We start from the raw sequence: 24628 nt of genomic DNA, 5'->3' as shown, positions 1-24628 counted from the left end.
TCTATTGTTTGTTCGTGGAATTTGATCAAACTTGATTATTTTGAAATGTTGCTTAAGATCTGCAACCATACTACGATAGGGAAGAAGCTTGTCATCTTTTGTTTGATATTTGTCATTGACTTGTTTAATGACAAGTTGGGAATCACCAAAAACATGTAATTCCAATATCTTCCATTGGATAGCCAAGCATAGTCCAGTAATCAATGCCTCATATTCTGCAATATTGTTGGTACATGCAAAGGCTATGTTGTATGATTTTGGGATGTAATCTCCTTGAGGTGTGATCAATAGTATTCCTGCCCCTGATCCATTTTGGGTGCAAGAACCATGAAAGTACAATTGCCATGTGGAAGATGTGGTGACAGTCATTATGAATTCATCTGGCAATTTTGTAAGGATCGGATGGTCACCTGGAAGTGGAGCGTCAGCCAGTTGGTTGTGATTACTTGTCCTTTGATTTCTTTTCTGTCCACAAATTCAATGTCAAACTCACTTAACAACATGAGTCATTTAGCAGTTATGCCTGTGAAGGCATCTTTTGACAAGAGATATTTGAGAGGGTCAATCTTAGCAATCAGTTTTGTTTTGTTGTTTAGCATGTAGTGTCGGAGTTTTTGTGTACTAAAGACAAGTTCTAAGCATTCTCTTTCAATGGGGGTATAATTGAGCTCATACCCTATGAGTGTTCGACTAATGTAGTATATAGCATGCTCCTTTCCCTGATCATTTGTTTGTGCCAATAATGCCCCCAATTCCACTGTAGTAGCAGATATGTACAAAAGAAGAGGCTTTCCAGGAGTAGGAAGCATAAGAACTGGAGGTGATGCCAGATATTCTTTGAGTTTTTCAAAATCCTTTTGACATAGGCAGTCCCATTTGAATTTTGTGTCCTTGTGCAACAGGTGTGCAAATGGATGGCATTTATCTGCAAGCTGTGAGACGAAGCGCCTGATAGATTGGAGTTTCCCTTGGAGGTTGCGCAGCTATCTAAGGGTCTTTGGGGGAGGTATTTCTATGATAGCTTTCACCCTTGCAGGATCAACCTCGATGCCTCTGCGAGAAACAATGAAACCTAGCAGTTTTCTTGATGTGACACCAGAGACACACTTCTTAGGATTGAGGCGCAGTTTGTATTTTTCCAATCTTTCAAAGATTTGCCTTAAGATAGGGATGTGCTCATGTCTTGTCTTTGATTTGCCTAGAAGATCGTCCACATAGTCCTCCATGATTTTGTGCAAGAGGTCATGAAAAATTATTGTCATTGCACGTTGATATGTAGCTCCAGCATTTTTGAGACCAAAAGGCATGACCCAGTAACAAAAAGTCCCCCATGGTGTTGTGAATGTAGTTTTGTGTTGATCTTCCTCTGTTATCCTGATCTGATTATATCCAAAAAATCCATCCATAAGTGATAGCATTTCATGTCCTGATGTGAGGTCTACAATCATGTCTATGTTGGGCAGCGGGAAATCATCCTTAGGGCAGGCTTTGTTTAGATCTCGGAAATCAGTATAGATGTGGATGCACCCAACAAGTTTGCCGACATGTACAATGTTGGATACCCATTCGGGATAGTCTATTGGTTTGATGATTTCTGCATCCAACATCTTTTGGAGTTCTGCTTTGATTAGGAGTGCAATATGTAGATGCATCTTGCATAACTTCTACTTCACGGATTTTGCATCTGGACGGACAACAAGATTATGAACCACCAAGTCAGGATCTAGATCTGCCATGTCAGCATATGACCAAGCGAAATTGATCTTTGTTTTTGTGAGGAAACTGATGAAGTCCTGTCTCCCTTGATCCGTGAGGGACTTGGCAATGAGCTCGTTCTTTGGAGTGTCTTTGGTGCCCATATTGATACTGTTTGTTTCCTCTATTAGCAAGTTTGACCTGTTCTATGGAAGAGGACCAATGGTAGGGAGGTCAAGTCCTCATCCTCAAGTTCCTTTTCTAGGTTTCCACTTTTGGATACGCCCTTTGTTTTGACTTTTTCTTCATCCAAAGGTGCCTCGGAGAGGTTTTCAACTAGGGAATCATGGTTTTTCTTTTTATTATATTTTTTACGACTATGGGCATTGACTTGACTACCAAAGTATCCCTTTTCATGCAATTGAATCTCGTGCAATTTGTTGTAGTCTTCCAAATTACGCATAGTTAGGAGTGTTATGAGAGCGTTATCATCAGCGCAGACATCTAAAGCGGGTTTGTCTCGTTGGCCCCGGTCTATAAGTTTAGGATGGACAAGTTGTAGCTCATGCGGAATGGGAGGGGTTATGGGAGTGATGGTGTTGATGTGGGTATCAAAGAAGATGTCATCTTCATATTCAAAAGGCATTTTGTGGAATTCCTCTTCATCGGAGTCTTCGACATCCAAAGAAGGGCTTGAAGGGGCACCAGTGATAGTGATCTTAGGCACTGGAGTATACCCAAGCCTCAGTGATACTTGTATGAGATAGGATTTATTGGTGCTTTTATTCCTTTCTCCTCTGGTCCTAAGCCATGTCCTTTGTAACCCATCTTTTCTACTATAGCTGATGTTTTTGGATACATTTTCTTAGGTATTTTTGTTGGGTCTTCATCTTCTTCCCAGTACAACCATGAAGAGACATTTGTCTCAAGGCTCTCCTCATCAAGTGGACCCCATTGCTGAAAGGTGGTATCTTTGCATTGTATAACAGGTTTTTGATCTTTTTTTTTTCTTTTGGTTTGTCGAATGACTTGGGAGACACGGGGAGATTGCCTATTAATAAGACATCCTCAAGTTTGTATTCTCTGCAGCCATTATCCAGGATCTTGATTTTGGGCTCTGCTTGGGATGAGGTGGAGGCGACGTTTGATGTGTCAAATGGAGGACTTGGAGAGGGTCTATTTGATGGGCAATGATATGGATGCTTCCCCTCTAAGAGCTTGAAATATTGAAAGGGTTGTGGATCACCTTTGATGGTGATCTCTCTTCCATTGAAGGGGAATTTGATGCATTGATGATAAGTGGAAGGGAATGAATCCATGGTCGTCCATGGAGGATGTTATAAGGGAGATCAAGATCCAGGACTTGGCAAGGGGTCTCAATTGTAATAGGACCCACTTGAAGAGGTAAGGTGATCATGCCTTTAGAAATTCTTTCTGCATCATCATATGCTTTTATTGTGATTCTTCCTGATGTATCTACCAGGTCCTCATAAAGCCCCAATTATTTTATTAACTTATATGTACACATATTGAGTTTAGATCCACTGTCTATCACAATACGTTTAACCTTGTGCTTCCGGATAAGGGCTTTGATGTGCAAAGGTTTATTATGGTCTTCATCTGCATGAGCGTCATTGGAAGTGAACACAAGGTGTTGTTGGGCGGCAAGGTTTCCAATGAGAGCTTGAAATTGGGCGCCATTGATATTATCGGGAGCGCGGGACTCAAGGAGGGCTTGTTCCAAAATCTCCTTGTGGATAGTGGAAGTCTTGAGAAGTTCTAGGATGGAGATCTGCACGGGGGTCTTCCCAAGATGGTCAAGTAGGTCATATCGGTGGGTGGAAGACGTGGGGGGGGGGGGGGGAGGGGCTCCTTGGATAGTTACTCTCCCACGACGGGTAGTTGCATTACAATAATTTCGAGAAGAGGGAGGTGTGGCACCTTGAATGACTATCTTGGAGGGATTAGGTCAACTTTCTAGCTCGGATGGAGCAGGACCACCTTGGATAGTGATCCTAGGTCTATTTTGGGGCAAGGGATGGTTAGCTCCTTGTATAGTCATGACATTAACATGAGTATCTGCAGGCTCAATGCAACCTACTAAGGATTCAAAACCTATTATGTGGTTGGTATAATCATATTTCACAGCGTTAGATGATGAGCCTTTACCTTTATCATGTTTTGGGAAGGGTTCCTGGTACATTTTGAGTTTGTTATTATTGTTACCAGGTTTTGAAGTTTCTATCTCGATATCACCTCTATCAATGAGATCTTTTATGTAGATTTTAAGCTTCATACACTTTCGTGTATCATGCCCATTGATACGATGATACTCACAATACTCATTCTCATTATACCACCTAGGTTTGGGTTGATTGGGGTCGAACGGGTGAGTTATTAGGAAGACCATTGTGCCTGCTTGGACAAGCTTTTGAAACACAACTTCTATGGACTCGACAAGAGGAGTAAAGTCTCTTGGAGTCTTGTTATTGGATCAGGGTGGTCGCCCCTGGACTGAGACATTGTTAGGGGGTTTTTTATATTGATTTTGATTATTTTGATTGTTGAATTGGTGATTGGTGGTGGTGGGCTTTGGAGGAGCGGCCATGGTCTGGACCCGTTTTGCATCAGTCACACCATCATTGACTACGTTCTTGTTTTGGGACCAAAATTTTGTTTTATCATTATGATAAGAGGAAGAATTTTGACTTGATTTTTGGTAATGTTTCAAGGTTCCTTCCTATAACAAGACACGTTCAAGAGCTAGGCCCTTGTCAGTCAATTTTCGAAAAGATTTTATAAATTGAGATGTTAAGGGTCTTGATAGTTCGGGCACTAGATTCTTTTGAAATAATTCAATTTGGTGTTGTTCTGGCATGTCCCACTAGAATTTCTTGATAAGATGTCACCATCTTTGCAAGAAGTTAGTGAAAGTCTCTCTAGACCTTTGTTTCGTGTTACAAAGGTCCATCATGGAAACATCATTGGCAATATTGTAGGCATGGTGAGCCATGAACTTTTCTGCTAAGTCCGGGAAGGAGGTGATAGAACCTCGAGGTAAGGACGAGAACCATGCAAGAGCATCTCCCGTGAGGCTCTTAGGGAAGAGCCTTCGGAGGTATAAGTCACTATATGAGACTTCTTGACATAGGATGTGAAACTCACGAACATGGTCTCGGGGGTCCCCTTTGCCCTCATACTTCGTGAACTTAGGCATCTCAAACCCTGGTGGGTATGGTGCAACTGTTATAGATGGGTCATAAGGACAAGGACATAATTCCTCAAACAAGTAAGGTTTCCTCTTGTTAGTCCCTTCCTTCATATTTTTGATGATGTTTTTCATGTCCTGGATTTCTTTAATGAGGTCTTGTTGTGGATTTTGGACATGATGAATTGTGTTTGCCCCTAAAATTGGATGAGTCATGGAAGGTGGACCACCACCACTAATGTATTGATGTGATGAGGAAGCGGGGATGTGAGATGTGATGACCAATGTCACGGGGACTTGAGTGATAGTTGCTTGCGACCCGCAAATTGTTGTGACAGGAGGAAGCGAAGCTCGAATGAAGTTAGTGACATTGTTGAGAGGAACGGAGGATTGTGGAATAGAAACGTATGGTTAGGTAGAAGAAGATGGCATAGAAGCATGTTGGAGAATAGACGAGATCGGATTTGATATTGGCATACATGCTAAGAAGGAAGAAGGCAGAATGGAGACCATGGGGATAGATGTTGTGGGCGCTATTGATTGGGGTTGAATGATGGGTGGGGGCGCAATTGATTGAGGTTGGAGAACAGGTGTGACAATATGAGTAGGAGCAAGGTCTCCTTATGGTTGTTGGTCAAGAATGGATCTATCAAAATCGGGGGGAAGGCGAGATCCATTTTCAAGAAGAGTCTTTAGAAGAGCACTAGGATTATGTCGGATAAATTTCTCCAACATTTCTTGATTATAAGAGTCTTCTAAAAATGTTTGCACTTCCGGAGAGAGTTCATCTTGATCAACCATATTAGGGTCCTCTTGTGGTTGATTTTGGATGCTGGGTTATACACTTTGTGTAAGATCTTGTGTAGGGTCTTTATATAGGACACTAATGTCTGGCATGCCATATTGTTGTTCAGCCATCTTTTTCTTTTGAGATTGAGTTGTGACCATACAATAATAGCCTTAGAAAGATTGATTAGAGGAAAAAAGATTTGATGAAAGAACTTAGCAGAGATCTTGGATTTTGGATTTAATTTGGATTTGATGAAATTGAATTTGATTGATTGGTAAAGTCCTTGGATTAGGCCACGAGTTTGACTAAGATTGCACCTTAGTCCTTGGAAAATTGCACCTTAGTCCTTGGATGAGGATTTCAGGTGGGGGATGTTGATGAAACCACAAGCAAGGTAATGATCAAGTTGGATAAAATTTAGACCTTAGGATAATGGCCAAAGTATTTGTTCTACTAAGGATTGACTAATGATCATAAGAAAGTAAAGACATGAGATAAGAGTCTTGATCGACTCAAAGGATGGGGCAAAGGTACTTGGAGAGGATTCTTCTTCAAGCACAAAGCCAAATGATTGATTGATTAGAGATGAGGTCTAAATAAAACTTCACAAGGCATAAAACCTTAACGTGAGGTTAATTGGATTAAAGGATGATTTAATTGAGGACGTTTGATTTGATGATTGAGGATTGATTTGATTAAAGATGATTGATTGGCGATCAATTGATGTGCTAAGTCCTTAGGAAAGATTAAGGATGATTGATCAAAGAGAGGTGATAGTGATGATTAGAATAAATTTGATGACTAGGCTATTCTTGGCATGAACATGACTCAATAGATGATTGGTTCAGATGGCAAGTTGTATGAAGGGATGCGACCACCCTGATTCTGACGATAGTTGGTGTTAAAAGACAAACCTGAACCTTGATGAAGGGCACAGACTCTTAATTCATCACTAGCATCAAACTCATTGCTATGACCATGGATGTAATCATGGTAATGGTGCAAAAAGGTACTATGTTTAAGCAAGAGTTTGCGATTGGTGTACCAAAACTTTTGACGTCTAACGAGTTGTGCTTGTGTGAGCTTCTTCTTCTTGATTGGTCGGTGGATTGATTTCTTGGGATGCTTATACGACTTGGGCTTATGAAACATGAGATGGACGAAGTTCCGACGTAGTTTGAAGACTTGTGTTTGGAAGATTTGAGCTTGTTATGACTTGGATTTTGACTAATGTTGGTTCAAAAAATTTGTGTGACTAGGACATGACCTTGGATATGATGTGGACTAGACTTGGATTTGATGATGATGACTAGGATGTCGATTAATTCTACTCTTGGCAAGAAGACAAAGAAAACACATTGGACATTAATTCAAATTAGCACATCAAGCATATCAAGCTACCCTAAGGAATTGGTTGAGGAGGAAAACATTTGCTTGCTGCCTCAGGTACACACCCAATAGCTAATCAAAATACGGTCAATGGGTCTCACGCAATGGATTCACAACGATGTATTAGTCGACTCCAAACACTAATGGGGGCACGATATGGCAAGTCTCTTGGGGGAGTTACTATCTCCCTTTCACAAAGATTATCCACCTTTCGGAGGTGAATCGGGTGGCCTCTAATCCTAGAGTGAAGAGGGGAAAAATGAGCAAGGCAAGATTCAATGATAATATGCAAACAAAACACATAAAACACAAAAAGATTGTTTATACCTTGCCAATCTTTACCGTCTCCTTCGGATTGAGCCTTTGATGAAACCAAGGATGCGCCCCTCCTTGACTTGATTGGATTGGCTCCCTTGTTGAATGTGGATGGCTCTCCAAGATTATGCACAAGATGATGAGATGGAATGGATGAGAGATTTGGCTAAGTGATGGATAAATGGAAATTTGAGTAGAGTTTGGGTGCTATGGATGATTTCTTAGACTCAATTGGATAGCATAAACTTAGCTAAATTGGAGATGTGAAATAAGGGATGGAGTCCTCAATTTATAGGAGAAGAGGAGAAGAAATGGAGGGCTAGGATTGATTCAAGATGAAGGGTCAAGATTGCATGTGAGTCCACACATGGCCCAAGAGGAGATGACAAGACAAGTGTGGAGACCAAGAGATATGTCATAAAGGTCTTTCTTGTCTCCACACTCCTCAAGGTTCATTGGGAAGACTTCCCAATGTACCTAGGGAAGAGAAAAGAATAAAATATTCCTTGAGAGATGGGGATGTGGAATTAAAAATTCCTCAAAAAGGATAATCATAGGGATTGGAGGAATAGAGAGGAATTAAAAATTCCTTGGAGGAAGAGATGTCTAGAGGAATGTGAGATTTTCAACTAGGAAAGGGGCATTTAAGGAAGGTGGTTGGATGGAAGAGACAAGGAGTTGACATTGTGGCTAATCATGAGGATTAGCCACTAGCAACTCATTAGGAGAGGGATTAGAAGAATGATTAGGTGGGATTAGGGCAAATGGGATTTGTAGGAGGATTTGACTAGGAGAGAGAATGAGTGGAGGGAATTAAAAATTAGAAGAATAATGATAAGTGAGATTAGGGATGCTTCTAGAAGAATTCATTAGGTTAATGATAGATTAGGAAAAGGTGATTTGTAGGAATCACCTATATCAATTAATTAATTGAGATTAATTAATTAAATGGGGGATTTGGAGAGAATTAATTTTAGGGATTTTTGGAAGAATAAAGGTAGATTGATTTATTATATAAATCAATCACTAGACTATAGTGACAATGTTAATTATATTTAATTAATATTGAGAAACTATAGGGATTGGCATAATTAATAAATTAACTATGCAAGAAAATTAAAATAATTATTTAGAATAATTAATTTAAGTGTCTACACTCACCACCATTAAAATCCAATACAACCTCTAGGTGACATTGCTCCTTCGACCAAGAGTGTTTTCATCTTTTGACATGTGAGATATTCAAGGTTTTTTATCCTTTGACCTCCAAAAAATCCGCAAATTTTCATCCTCGGATCTAGACACTTAAACATGATAGCTCAAACCTTTTTTTGGTTGCAATTTTATATTTTTTCATAATTATCCTTTTGTTCAAACTAAGAATACTTAATACCCAAAAAAAGAATGCTAGGCTGCATTAACTGCCACAATCTAATGACTAACACACAACTTTCTTCTTTTATAGTACCCTTAAATCACATTTGAAATCATACCACATGTTCTTGGATGTACCCAACAGGCATGGGGGAATGTTTTCTACAATCAACGAATACCCTCTATAATAATGGCAAGATGCCCCATGGGGTTTGAACTCTAGTCACCACATTAATGACATAAAAGGTATTTTTATTTATTTGCATTGTTGGAGGTACATGTGGATATACACCCTAAAGATTAAATGGTGTTTTCTTGGTGAGGAAAAACCCTTTATAGAAGTTGTCACATTGGATATAATCATTAATGACACTCTTAGATAATCGAAGAAGTGGGAGACGTAAACAATGGGAAAGAGGTGACAATATCAAATTTTGTGAGTCAAAGATACTTCATAACTTACCACTAGTTGGAGATTGGATATTGGGCAGGAGACATGATGGTAAGGACAAGTTTGAAACTCCAACAAGGCAAGAAGAAAGAGCAACTTGGTTTGGAGGAAAGGGATGACAGGATGGTCAACTCTAATATACTAATAAAAGAAGAGAATGAAGGCAAAGTACATGAGCTATGCTTGGATTGATAAGTCTGACACTCCAATAACAATAAAATAAAAGCAAAGTTGGGTTGAAAGTCAAGCTAGGATTGTGAAATATGGAAGTCGAACAAGGACCAAGGAAAATTCAAATTTAGACAGAATGACATGCTTGGACGAGAAACTTGGAACCTTTGATGATTCGCACGCACGCACACCAAAGGAATGAGCTCTTTAATATCCTAGTTGGGAGCCTATTTTAATGCCATATCAATGTAGGATAAATCTACAATAGTCTGTCCTACTTGTGGGACATTGAAATTTTGCAAGGGACGTGACAATAAATTTGCAAAACACCATTGTTCAAATGTTTTTCTTCAAATGGAGGTATCTTCATTCGAAGTTCATGCAAAAATCACCTTCAAATGAAGGTAGACTTTCATTTGAAGGTATTTTTTAATATTTTCATATTGCTAACAAAGAACAAATGCATCAAAAAGAGCTAACGTTATCCTTGGATACCATCGAATGAAGATCTTTTAGATGACAATCCCTAGTCACAAAATTCTCTAAAAAAATGTATGTTTCAAAGCTTGGGTTGGACCATCAAAGTAAGTCATTGGGACATGAGATTTTGTAAAATTCTAGCCCTTTGAGTAAAATGTGTGTGTCTGTGTAGTTCACATCCGCTTTAATTTTGGCATTGTTTAGTTGCTATAGATAACAAAAAGGTGAAAATACAATTAAAAGAGTGAATTTCAAGCTCCCATTTTAGCCAAAAGTGTGAATTTCAATGTCCCATTTAGCCAAAAAGTGAGGCATGTTATCATGGGCTTATACTAGTCTTATGCTTGTTTTAAAAAGTTATAGTTTAGCTAGGCCTTTAGTAGGAATAAGCTACAAGGTGTACACAAATGCAACTTAGGGCAAAATGATTACCTAATCTAGATATTTCCTATTATTCAAAAAAAATGTATACCAACATGTAAAACCATGACTCCTAACTCTAGTGGCTTGTAAAACCTAGAAAACCTCTCCAACAACAATATAGCAATTCATAACAATAACAATGGAAACAAATTACATACCCAGGAAGTTGTGCAAGTTACATTTTGAAAATTTTCACTCTTGAATTGATAATAGTAGAAAAGAATGTAGGCATGTTTAGGTAGCAAAAGCCTTCACAATTCAGAGGGCAAGTGCTTTTTCTTCCAATAAGAAACTTGAAATTCATAAGGGATTATTAATGGTGGTTGACACAATTGCATTGAATGTGAGGTGATGTGACAATAGTTTTAAATGTTTTTGAGTATTTGAAAAAGATCAATAATTGCATTTTAATTCACTTTTTGAACAATGCCTCATTTGTTTGTAGGGAGAAATAACATGTTTGTAAGTAATTTAGGTTGCAAAGAAGTAGCCTACATGTAACCAATAAGAATGGAATACATAAGTTGTAACATAATGCTTGAGTTGGTGTAGTGTCCCTCCTTGATTTACCTTTTGATCATGCATCGATAAACTTGATTAGACTCTCATATGATGTTTTGATTCATGTTTATGACTCTATCTATATCCCATATGCTTATTGATGATGCTAGACATTTATGTGGACATATGTTATATGATCTCTATAGATGATGACTTGTCTTGGATTATCATGATGATGGATTTACATTGGATGACTTATATGCACCTACTATTCTTAGATGGATCATATTACTTATTGAATTATAATGGTATATTGATTATGCGAACCTCACCTTGTAATTATGTTGGATGAGATGATGCTATGATGTGAGTGACTATCTTACTACTGTATTCATGATAGGTATGATGGCATATCACTCATTGCGAGCGAGTAAAAGTACAAAGTTGTGTCACACTTTTATAAAGGAAATGGCCAATGCTGATTCAACTTTTTAAATTAAATCAATAGAAAATGAAATATATGTTTTGAATTTTGAAATGATGTAAACTAATAAAATTTACATTCTTTTGTCTATTTTATGTTTGCAATTTTAACAAAAATTTAAAAAATTATTTGAATATAATTTTTTATAAAGTAAACACTATAATTTAGCTGTTGATAAAATGTTGAAACTGAAGTTACACAGTTTTGTGGATTTACATTGGATGACTTATATGCACCTACTATTCTTAGAAGGATCATATTGCTTATTGAATTATGATGGTATATTGATTATGCTAACCTCACCTTGTAATTATGTTGGATGAGATGATGCTATGATGTGAGTGGTTGTCCTACTATTATATTTGTGATAAATACGATGTCATATCACTCATTGTGAGCATAATATGACGTTGCGATTCTCTATCACTTACCTAATCATTTATGATGTATATATGCTATTGTATATGTTGTCTCATGGTTATTGGTGGTTGCAAGAATTGCAGGTACTAGACATCGACTCCACCTAGTCTTACAGGTTTGAGCGTGTCTTTATCCCAATGGCAAGTTGTTGGAGATGGCACGAATTCCCTCTACACACTCTAGGCTTAAGTTGTCATCCTTGTCAGTTTATGTGTCTTAACGTGAGTCGTCATGTTAGTATCTTGAGTTGTGGTGGTCTTATGGCATTGTGAATATTTGATTATTTAATTAATTAGTAATTGTTTCATATAGTTTAAATAAATTAAATTAATGCCTTGTTGAACGATTTATTATTATTGTTTGATTAATGTTTTATTTATCGATTAATATTTATTTGGTGCTTTTATATTTATTTAATTGATTTAAAGATTTATTGCTTATCTGATTATTATTTAATTATTTATGATTTTATATTCATTTGTGGCATTTATTTATATTGCCTTTGGTTTATTTATTTATTAATGGTTTTTATATTTCACATCCTCTTGCTACTAGATGAGTAATCAAATATTATATTTATATCTACCCTATTATTTTGTTGCTTGGAAGTTGTGGGGTAAGTAAATAATATTATTTTATATTCTTACCTCGAATTTGGGAAGGGGGTTGGTATAGAATATATTTTATTGGAATATTTTGATTGGTTGGAATTCATCTATAGTTTTGAATGCATTTTATTTATTTGATTTTTCTGTGCGATTGTCGGGTTAGCCATTCTGGATTTTGTTTTCTACATATTTGAGATTTGTGAGCTTGATTGGATTTCACTGAAGGCTTGTGGATTTTGGATTGCTCTTCACCGAATTTGCTTTACCATCACTTATATTGTTAAAGGTCAATTGATTTTTACTTCTCTGTGCATATGATATAGTTATATTCTAAAGTTTTGGGGGTTAATTTTATTTATGCACTTCTTTATTGGCTTGGTTGTTTCCATGAACGACTCTGTGTATTCCATGTGCCAGTTGCAAGTTTCTCTGAGAATGCAATTCTTATTGAGAGGTGTTGGAATCTATTGTCATTAAGTCTATTTGGGAATTGGCAATTTGTGAGCCTTGGAGTCTTTTATCCTAATTGAGTTTTGGCTTCCTGTGTATACCATGATAATGTATGGATGAAATAATTTCTTATGTATTCGATTTCCATTTTGGCATTCATTAAGTTCTTGAGTTCAAGTAGTTGATATTGCGTTTCTTTCTTGGTCAATTTGTGACCATTATTGTGCCATGATTAATTTGATTTTTGAGTCGTAATGTCTAAGTCTGTTTTCTGTGTTTTTGAGGCACTGTTTTGTATGCGTCACTTTCTAAGTTAAATGCGCCATAGAATGTATCAAAGGCGTTGCTTTCTATGTTGAAAGTGCCATTGAATATGTTATATGCGCCAGTTTACCAGTCAAACATGCCAGAACATATGTGATATGTGCCATTCTGGGAACTACAAGCGCTGGAGAATCTATCAAAAGCGCTACAGAATCTATCATATGCACCATACTGATGTGTTTTCATGTTTGAGGCTAATTTGATCTTTTGAGTCGGATTTTATGAATTTTTTCTTGTACCAAAGACTTCTTTTCAATGTTATCTGTTTTCCTGAGTTGATTTATAAGTTTGAGTAATGTATTTGAGTACATTTTGGCTCTGGCAAGTTGCATAGTGCATTGTCGTTGAGGTTGTCATGTTTGCTTCAGCAAGTTGATGAGCCTTGTTGTTGAGGGTAGTTCATGCTACCTCTAGCGGGATGGTTGGGACTCTCTATTAAGGATTGAATATTGTTTATGGTTGTATGAGATGGATTTATGCCTTACTCTTGTTATGTGCTATGTTGATCGTTGTTGAGGCTCTTGGTTTATTTTGTTGGCATTATGGCATTGGCATAGTGATTGTGCTTCTATATATGTGGATTCTTTTTTAATGCTATTATTAAGCCTCCTTGTTATTGTTTATGATAACCTAAGGTCTTGGAACATGGTTAGGGGGAGTGGGCTTTCATGTGATGACCGAGGTCATGAGAGATAGGCTACAAAAAGGTTCCTAGTAAGGATGCTTAGAGTCTAGACCACCAGGGCACATTGGAAATTTTCCTTGTTAAATAATTGATAACATTAATAATTAATTAGATGGGTTGGGTAACTAGGATTCATCTAAACAAGATAATAATGGTTTGATTGGAGCCCCAAGAATTAGTCCTAGGGAGGATGTTTTAGGATAAGCTTGGGAAGGCCATTGAGATGGCAAATCGAACTCCCTTGATCTCTCATAGGTTGAGACGATACCACATGTCTATTAGGGTTGATATTCCCCTTCTTTGTGAGGATAGCATGCAACGACATGTCTATCAAGGTGTGACTTTTCCCCTCTATGTGAAGATAGCATGTGATGACACTCTACTCACACATGTGTCCTTGGTCCTTGTTCCTTATGCCATGGTTTTTGGTACGCCTCTAAGAGTTTCTATGTTTATGATCAACCTTGTGGTATGATTTGGCTTGTTGCATTTGGTTGCTTCTTGGTTGTGGTTCTTAAGTTGTTGAGTCTCTTTGGTTGTTAGGTGTCATCCTAGGTCTAAAGTGTGTGTGGGACCTTGTGTCATCTCCTAGCACGGGGGGTGGTTCGTTTGGTTCCACATGGTTGGGTGGTTGGATGCCTTCTTCCATTGAGAGATTCTTCGTTGGATGCTTTTATGCATGGATGTGGATTCTTATCTCTTCAACTTATGGATGGATATTGTAGCAGATGGATGTACTTGATTCATATGGCAATATGCATTTGCAGAGTTCGTGAGATCATTGTACATGTAATTGAGAGCTATGCTCCTAGATGTAAATGGAAATATATTTATAGTGTTATTTGATGCATTAGGTTATAGCTATGTTGTAGTAAGAGACCATATTGATGTATTCCTATTGTATCTTGGATATTGAATGGTTAATGGAAATAATGTGATTGATTTTATTGATGTGCACTTAGTATCGTATGGATGGTATATTAAAGAAAATGGGTTAGTAATGTGGTAGATTATATTGGAAATGGAATTATGATGTTAGATGATGATTAAGTAATTGGGATTAGGGACATTTGTATTGGTGTTTTAAAATGAACCTAATGGGGTTTAAATGGGTTGCATTATTAATGAAGGAATTCGTGATAGATAGATTAGAGGTTGATCCTATATTTATGCATGGAAAAAGTAATTGGTAGATGAGTAGATTGCATTGGATTATAGTAGCATTCATGATGTTATTGCTTATGGTGATGTTGTAAGTAATGACATTGAGATACCCTAGGGAAGATGAATGTTGATTTGTGTTTATTTCCGCTTGCGTTATGAGATTGTATGATTATGCTTTATGCTTATATTCATGATGGATATATGTGTTGTATTAGACGATGTTTTTTTAAAAAAAATCTCTATTTGCATGTTAATTATCTTTATTTCTCTAGGGTATTTTGGTAGGCATTACAGTTGGTATATAAAAATAATTATCTTGAAACAATTTTGTCCATTCTATGTGGATGCTTACATGGATCTACTTAAGAACTCATCAAATAATGAATAATGGTTGTATGAATTTTGATACATTATAGCAATGATGTAAAACACTGACACTATAGGCTTTGTTGGCAGCATGCTTAAGATTGGTGACCAACAAAGCTATTAATTGTAAAAAAGGACCCAAACTATATAATTAGTTTTTTTTCCCAAAGTGGTAAATAGTAACTTAAAAGGCATAGTAGTTTCTAATTGTATCTCAAGAACAAATTATAACAAAAAAATGCTTTTTAAAGGTTGAATATTAATATAGCCTATTTGTGGGCTACAAGAAGAGGAGGGTAGATGACCCATAGTAATTTCTAGTAAAGCTCTAAGTACATCTATATGTAAAAGAAGACTATAATATCATCATGTATGCATGTGTGAGAGAGAGACAGAGAGATTCTTTTATTATGCCTTAATAATATAGTTCAATCATATTAATATTTTTATTCATATTATAATATAGCTAATCAAGTAATGAATAGTAGCCACGTAAATGTTTGTCTATCAAAAAATATGTAAAGCTTTACAAGTTACAAGCTTAAGTTTAATGATTGTTAGAGCCTTTATTTGCAAAGAAAGACCACATCCACAAAACCCATTGTCAGTTGTATCCAAGTGGCAAAGGATAAGTTAAATGGTGTGATGACTATCGATTGCAAGTCAACAACAAATTATAGTATTGAAGTGGTTCTTCAAAAGTTTAAGTATTAATAAAGCCTTTTTGTGACCTATAGAAGGTGAGGTAGACCAACTAGACTAGGACCTAAAAAGGACTAATTTTGAAAAGTTGGTTATTGATTGAAATGTAGTGACACCAACACAAAACCATTAACATGGAGACAAAAAAATAAGTGTGAATGTCGAGTCTAGACTCTAAATGTCAAGGATTCAATAGAAAAATAGAACAAAAGTCCATAGTAGTCTCCCAAATGTTGTAATCTCCTAGATGAATTTATTTGGAAGTAAATAAAACATGGACTTTACTCAACCAATAATTACAACCATTAATATAGTCTACATAAAAAATAAAAGAATGAAAAAAATACATGTCTATGTAATGAATCCATGAATAAAAAAATTATACCAATATTAACACATGAGAAATATGTAATCAAAAGCACATAGGTCTATACAATGATAACATTGGTATCAATATCAACACATGAGAAATATGTAGGTCTTCATGAAAAATACAATTATAGAGATTAATCAAACAATACACGATACAAAATATAATACAAATTAAAAATTAAGAATGATCTTTCTCCAGAACTTGCTAGGAATAGGAGACTAACTCGTAGCCTTTGACTATTCACTATTTTTTAACAAAGTACCCTCCCATCCCATAGTTGGCATTGGATCATCCAAACCTTAAATCTAGAAATCACAAATTCTTAATTGGAGAAATAGATGAAGTGAATACATAACTTGTCAATGGAGAATTTTTTTATTTAGATAGGAATCTAAACTTGCACTTTTTTTTATCCAGCCCAGAAACATAATAACTTTTGCATAGGTGATTAAACACATTAACCCTAAATTGTCTATATTTATGTGGCAATGCGCATCTTTAAAGTGCTTATAGTTGAATGGTGATGATACATACTTTTTTCTGTAAAATACCTATAATTGCATGAAAATTATAAATATTTCTCCAAAGTGCCTATAATTGTATATTTAACTAAAGGCTATAATTTCATTAATGATAACACTCCCCTTTGCCCTTAATTGCCTATAATTTTTTTGGTGATTGCACCACACTTTTCCTCTAAATCGACAATAATGGTTGAGGTGATGCCATTGAGATTGAGATCAAACTAACATAAAAAGGTGGGCAACTGAACAATTATTGGACCTAGATTAAAAGTTGTCTTTATAATATCTTGGTGCTAGTGTCCAAACTATTATTCTAAAAATTAAAAAATAATTATGGGATGATTTGATGTTATGTGCTCAAAAACAATATTGAATTTGGACGAAAACATGTGCCCATGTAGGCTTAATTTGACATACATAATTGTATGCATGAGAAATTTAAATTTTGAACTGATGCACGGACATCACACTCTTACATGTTTGACAATATCAATCAAATGGAATTAATATACTTAATTGTAATGTATTGGTTTTATTGTTACTCAAATCTTGTGTTTTGTTGTACACATGATTCAAAGTTTCATTGCAAGTCATATATTTACATTTTGGGTGACTAATGTTACACAAACATTGCATATTAACAAGTTATTTATTAATTATAGTGAACTATTTATTCAACATGAAAGATCGAAAAAATAGAAAAAATTTGGAAAAAAGAATATAGATAATAACTTATATTTTCTTGAACACGAAACAAACATATAAGTTCATGATAAATGTGGAAATGTCCACATCTTGACTATGAATTTATTTGATACCACAAAACAATGATCTATTAAATTATTATCAAATAAATGTTTAAAGTAGTATTAACTAAAAGTTATCTGAGAAAAATATAAATATGTAATACTTAAACTAATAAAATTATAAATATCTATGTCTTAATTAAAAAAGAAAAAAAAAACTATGGAAAATATATCGGAAAGCTTTACAGGAATTTGATGAGTCTATGGCGACTTACCTGATTGAATGCATCACGGATGCACATATGCAAAGGATGATAGTCGGTGAGAGCAGACCTACAAGTTTTATCAGATTAGATTTCATGGATTTGGCGCCCCTTTTCAAGTTGAAGATACTGTGCAGAACAATCAGTCTCACATTCAAGCAGTTGAGCCATAAAGAGAACCCAAAGCAGGCTTGGAGCCAAAAAGTCCAGAGAGTGCAAAATGCCCAAATAGAATCCTGTTTTCTCCCTGGATTATTCACAACAATTGTTGCCACTATACATATCAATCCTCCCACGGAGCTCAGCACAGTTAAGTGCACACTCTTGGTCTTGATGGGTCTGTAGTGCCTATTGCAGAGTAACACAATGTTCCCCAGAATGAATGGAATGCAAGCTATGCATATCACAGCAGTAACAAAAAAGTCCCAAAATCTCCATGGCGGATCATTTCTTCCTTCAAAACTTCCCATTCTTTGAATTGCTTAAATAAAACTGACTTGAATCTTGTTCTTGATTCAGGGGATTAAGTTTGGTCTTCCATATAGGTTTGCCTTGATGGGGTAAGAGCCTTCCCACCAAATCCGTCCTGAGCACAAATGAGAGGGGACCTATAACAAGGCAAGCCTTCTTATGATAAGCTGATCCAGAAACCAAATCCTGCCTTCTGGTTTTAGCTGGTCTCACTTATAAATCTGATCTCTTTTGTTTAGCAGTGTGCCCATCTCATCAGTTAGGCAAGTTCCATAACTCCAAGCTTAGCTGAATTATCACCTCAGATCAAACGAGATAACAGCAACCATATGATGGAAAACTTATTAGAATCTGATTCCAAGCTCAAAGCATGGCTTCTTGCTATGTCCTGACTCACTTATGAGTACATAGTTGTCGAATATACAGGATGTCAAGCAAAGTCCCTGATGTCAAATTGAGGCATATTTTACATGAGCACAATGAATCTGATAAGCAACCGAAAGAGTGCCTTCTAGCTTGATTAGACCTCACAAATATGTACATCATTATTATCAGAATGCAAAATATGTACCCCTCATAACAGTAGCCATTACCCTTGCCACAGGTAGATCTGCAAACCCACTATCACAATCTCAAGTGAATTCTTAAAACGCATCAAATTGTGAAGATTGAAAAAAGATCAAATAGTTGTAAATAAGAGTGATGGTATGTTTCTTGATTATATCATCCACCAAAGTTCAAATTCTTAGAAGTATGATATAAGAGATGAAGCAAGGTTTGTGTCTTAAGTAATGTTGGCAGAATGAATATCCCTCAGACTTTGACTCTCAGTCAAAGAGATATCAACATAGACTAATAGTAAAATCTACTTATGAATGATATAAAATCCTCCATCAAATACCAAAAGAGTTTATAACCTACAGAATGATGAAACACATTAATGATAATCCCAGATTTGAATCCCTAACTTCAATTATTCTGTGAGTTAAAGACATAAGTGATGGTAGCTCATGTCAATGAAAATTATAAATTGGTTTATTCTATTTTTCTTCCAAATATTGTGACTGTTCGTTTCTTTTTCGAAAGTTCTTCAAGAGCTGGATGGTTAATGTTTGTCTATAAAAACAACAATCTGTTGGGTAATGAAGCCCAACGGTTTATTCTATTTTTCTTTATAAAGTTCTTCAAGAGCTGGATGGTTAATGTTTGTATATAAAAATAAGAGACGGCTGAAGTTGTTGTTATATATAATTATTCAGTACAGAAAGTTCTTCTGCTTTAGAGTGGATGTAGTCAATTTGGTGAACCATTATAAAAATCTGTGTTTGCGTTTTTATTGTTTTTGTTTTCTGAATTTATTTGCTTTTCTAGAATTTACAATTGATATCAGAGTTCGGGGGTGAAGCTTTTTGAAAATCGGTGAAGAATTTTCAGAGTCATGGAAGAAGCGGATAAATGGAAGATTCAGAAATTCGCAGGGCGGAATTTTGGGCTTTGAAAAGTGCAGATGGAATTGCTGCTGATTAAGCAAGATCTTTCACTCGCACTCGAAGGAAAAGCGAAGAAGCCAACTATGATGGCTGATGAAGAGTGGGAGAAATTAGATAGGAAGGCGAGAGCAACAATATTCCTTTCATTGTCAAGCAATTTTCTTTTCAATGTTTCAGCTGAGAAGACAACAAAGGAGTTATGAGACAAACTCTCTGCCATGTATGAAATGGCATCAGCTGCAAATAAAGTTTTCATCATGAAAAAGCTATACAGTTTAAAGATGAAGAAAGGAGGGAACATTTCAAATCACCTCAATGAATTTAATACCCTAATCAATCAAGCAATTTCGGTAGGTATGAATCAAGATGATGAAAACAAAGCTGTCTTATTATTGTGTTCTCTTTCAAACAGCTGGGAAGGAGTAGTGATAGCTATTGTGTTTGACAAGAACAAATTAAAATTTGATGATGTTGCTACTACTCTTCTCAGCGAAGACATGAGAAGAAAGAACCAAGAAATCTCTTCCAATGATGCTTGACGGTTGTCAATAGGAGAAGGCCTCAAGATAGAGGCAGAAATAATAACAAAAGAAGGTCTTACAAGAAGGTACAAGAAAAGGTAAGGGACAGCAAAGCCAATACGGTTTTTGACAAAGATTGTTTCTTTTTCGAAAGTTCTTCAAGAGCTGGATGGTTAATGTTTGTATATAAAAACAAGAGACAGCTGAAGCTGCTGTGATGTATAATTATTCAGTACAAAGATTATAAGAAAGAGCCAATTTGATGAACCACTATATTTGCGTCTCCATTGTTTTTGTTTTCTGAAGTTATTCGTTCTTCTAAAATTTACACAATCTTAGAACCTCACAAATAGGATCCCTATTAGTACTGATTCCTCCATCTAAAGAAAGGAGGGGGAGGAGGAGAGGGCGGGGGCAGGGGCAAGGTTTCTATTAGAATTGGATTGTAAACGTTTGTGCAGGAGTAAATCTTGCTGCTGGGCTAAGATACTAATCCCACTTTGTCTACTTAAAATTATTAAAATAAGCTTCAGCTTTCAAAATCTAAGTGCTCAATCTCAAGTGGGTTTCTGTATCAATTACATGGAAATAGACCATAAATCATTGAACTTTACTCATTTTCCCTCCGATTTCTCGAAGGAAAAACACCGGTGCCCTCAAAAGAAAAAAGTCATTCAGATAGTCTCATACCTTATGCCTTGAGCCTTCTTAGTTGTGGGCATTCTTCACATAAACTTAAATTGCCTCGGAAGTCCGTCGGAGATATGTAGCAGGCCATAGTCATCAACAGAGTCCTCTCAGGAATGGGTTTTGAAATCTGAAACTGATTGAGCTTGTACCATAACAGTAAAACATTTGGGTCCACTGGGCTTTCACAACTATGACTTTTCATTTGATTTTTTATGCGGACCATTGAAAGAGTGACAGTTGTGCTTCTTCACACATTTAATTTGGATCGTTTGGAAGGCTCTCAGAAATTGGTAGCTTACGTGGCCCTGTACATGGTTTTGGAAGAACATTCAACCACGGGATTCCAGTCATTTGCGAAGCAGGTGACATGGTACGATTTTCAAATTTGCAGTTAAATCGGTCTTGTGTGTATCCTGATTTTGGTTAGCTATACATAAATATTATCTACCTCAAAATTTAAGGTTAAATAACATTGCTTGGGATAATATTTGCTCATAATAATCAAAATTGATGGTTAATTTTGATCATTTTTCTTTTTGGTATGGATGAAGGATAAAATTGTTATTGACTATTTCATTATTGGCTTTATTTCAATTTTGAGGAATACAATGACATGCTCCTGCAATCAATTCTATGATTAGAAAATTTTTATATGGATATTTTTAATGTTAAACCAAAATTTTGTTGAAGTCTAATGCTAAGGTAAAGAAAACAATCTTGCATTTATATTTAATCAGGTTAATTAGATAAAATTTGCATGTGTTATGTAGATTTGTAGACATAAAAAATGTCATCTCCACCTAATCATTTGTTTCATTCACTCATCTAATTTATTCCTTCTTTGTGTCATCTCTTAGGACACCCACACCATCACTTTGCTACCTAATATTCTTAACATATAATAATTTAATTAAATAACCCTAAATTATTTAATCAAATTTCATCAATAGTATTCATCCATTTAATAAATTGATTATCTATTATTTATCTATTTAATTAATTATTTATTTCACACATTATCCATTAACAAATTATTGTAATAATAATTTTCACCGCATGTACACTAATAATTCAATTGATTAATTATTAATTTCATTAATTTCACCTCATCCAGTTGATTGCGTAATCTAATCAATTCACTTAATGATCTAAAAACTCCAATATGAATCTTATCCATACATCAGATTCTCTTAATAATCTATAATTCAAACCCATCTCTTTGCTACCTAATATTCTTAACATATAATAATTTAATAAAATAACCCTAAATTATTTAATCAAATTTCATCAATAGTATTCATCCATTTAATAAATTGATTATCTATTATTTATCTATATTTATCTGTAGTCACATAAATCTGTCCACTTAATTAAATGAATATTTAATATTTATTTGATTATTTAACCATCAATTAATAATTAATTAAATTAATATATTTAATTAATTCATCTTAACCCTCTTCTCCTATTAATTAAATAAATTATTCAATTTATTTGATTTAATTCACTTAACCAAATTTAGACCATTAATTAAATAAATAAATCATATTTATTTAATTAAATACTCTATCACATTTAAATAAATTAATATTTATTTAAATCCCCCAAAATCCCACCTCTCACATTTAAATAAATTAACATTTATTTAAATCACCTTTATCCTCTACCCACTTGCATTTTCCTACAAATGCAAGTTGCACAATTATTTTAAATAAATAATTTATTTAAATCATCTTTATCCTCCACCCACTTGCATTTTCCTACAAATGCAAGTTGCACAATTATTTTAAATAAATAATTTATTTAAATCACCTTTATCCTCCACCCACTTGTATTTTCCTACAAAAGCAAGTTGCACAACTATTTTAAATAAATTATTTATTTAAAATCCTATTTATCCTCACCCACTTGAAACCTTTAATGGTTTCCCTTAAAGTATTCAAACTTGATGGCTTTAAAGTCTTCAAACTTGATGGCTTCCCTTAAAGTCTTCTTAAGACTTTAATGGTTTTCCTTAAAGTCTTCAAGCCTTTAATGGTTTCCCTCAAAGTCTTCAAGCATTTTAATGCTTTATCTTCCTTTTTCTCATTTAAATAAATTAATATTTATTTAAATATTTATCCAAATGCAAATTACACCATTTAATTGAAATAAATGATTTTATTTTAATTGAAAATACCAAAATTCCTCCCACTTGCATTTTCCTACAACATCCACTTGCATGCCTAAACCTCTTCTAGATTCTTCTAAACCCTTCCTAATTAACCTAATCCATCCCCTAAATATTGTCACATTCCTAAGCAAATTGGAGTCACTTCTCAAAGACTCCAAAGTCTTTGAAAAGCAATTAATGCTTTGTGTATTCAACAAATTAACCTCTAAAGTCTTTCAAACCACTTATGGCTCTTACATGACCATTAATGGTTAATTCCACTTGCACCCATGGTTAAGGACTTTGACCCCTAACTTAACCCTCATGTAACCCATGTGTCTCTTCAAAGCATTTATTTCTTTGACTAGGGTAACCATCATGTCCCCTCAAGCATTTAATGCTCCTTATCTCTCCTCTCAGGCCTCCTCATGGTGACACTTGTCAACATGGGATTGGGTTGAAAGTCTCACATGGATTGAATATCTTTCAATCCTAACCCTTGTTAAGATTACTCAATCTTAACCCTTCATTTCCCCATTTCTTCTATAAATAGAACCCTTCTCCTCAAGCAAAAAAGGAAGCATTTTAGAGTATTGTTGTTATACTGGCATTAGCATAGAGTTTTCTCATAACATCACTATCTACACTTGCATAGCATTTGCTTATCATATTCAACTATCCCGAATCTCCATATGGCATCCATGGCTAGTGCTAAAAGCTGAGAGCTACACTCATTTGGGACTTGGAGAGGAGAGGAACAAGGGAGGAGCAACTATGAGCATCTTGATTAGCTATTTTATTCTATGTTTATATGCTTTCTATTTCATGCTTAATATCTCTCTTGATATGCCTGTTTAGGATAATCTTTTGTTGCTAACACTAATGTTTGTTTCTTGTGCTCTTGTGTGTGTTGCCATCAAACAGATTTTCTAATCCTTTTTGCAGAGCATCATTATCTATTTAATTAATTATTTATTTCACACATTATCCATTAACAAATAATTGTAATAATAATTTTCACCGCATGTACACTAATAATTCAATTGATTAATTATTAATTTCATTAATTTCACCTCATCTAGTTGATTGCGCAATCTAATCAATTCACTTAATGATCTAAAAACTGTTAGGGTTTCAAGTAAATCCGAAGCAAATATGAACTAACAATTATATGCAGATTTAAATACAAAAGATAAAGAAATAAAACAAGACACAAATAACACAAAGATTTAACGTGGTTCACCCAGAATGGGTTACGTCCACCATACATAGCCGTCCAATCTTTCTTATTATCCAGCAAAAACAGTACATCAACCTTACAATGCCTTAAGCATCCCAGCTGCTTATAACATGTGTTTTTAGGGCAATAAACAAAGTCGACATTTTTAGGGTTTTATT

The 24628-nt window shown here is 35.3% G+C and overlaps 1 protein-coding gene across 7 annotated transcripts in view; it reads right to left on the bottom strand.

The window, feature by feature from the left end:
* The window catches only part of LOC131073633 (regulator of G-protein signaling 1), a 111109-nt gene extending 89608 nt beyond the window's left edge, over positions 1-21501 (bottom strand). For 3 of the 7 annotated variants that reach the window (XR_009112927.2, XM_058010129.2, XM_058010127.2), the window contains exons 1-2: positions 21079-21496; positions 17919-18820 (exon numbers count right to left, since the gene is read on the bottom strand). Coding sequence is in view for 6 of the 7 variants with exons in the window: in XM_058010129.2 (XP_057866112.1) it covers positions 17919-18376 (458 nt within the window). In the remaining variant the exon portion in view is untranslated. Of the gene's footprint in view, positions 1-17918; positions 18821-21078 lie in introns of all 7 variants that reach the window. The other 4 variants (XM_058010128.2, XM_058010124.2, XM_058010126.2 and 1 more) reach the window with 4 other exon arrangements.
* Positions 21502-24628: the final 3127 nt, after the last annotated feature.

This window comes from Cryptomeria japonica, chromosome 11 (assembly GCF_030272615.1).
Source record: "Cryptomeria japonica chromosome 11, Sugi_1.0, whole genome shotgun sequence".
Lineage (NCBI taxonomy): Eukaryota > Viridiplantae > Streptophyta > Pinopsida > Cupressales > Cupressaceae > Cryptomeria > Cryptomeria japonica.
This window is presented reverse-complemented; position numbering and strand designations above follow the sequence as displayed.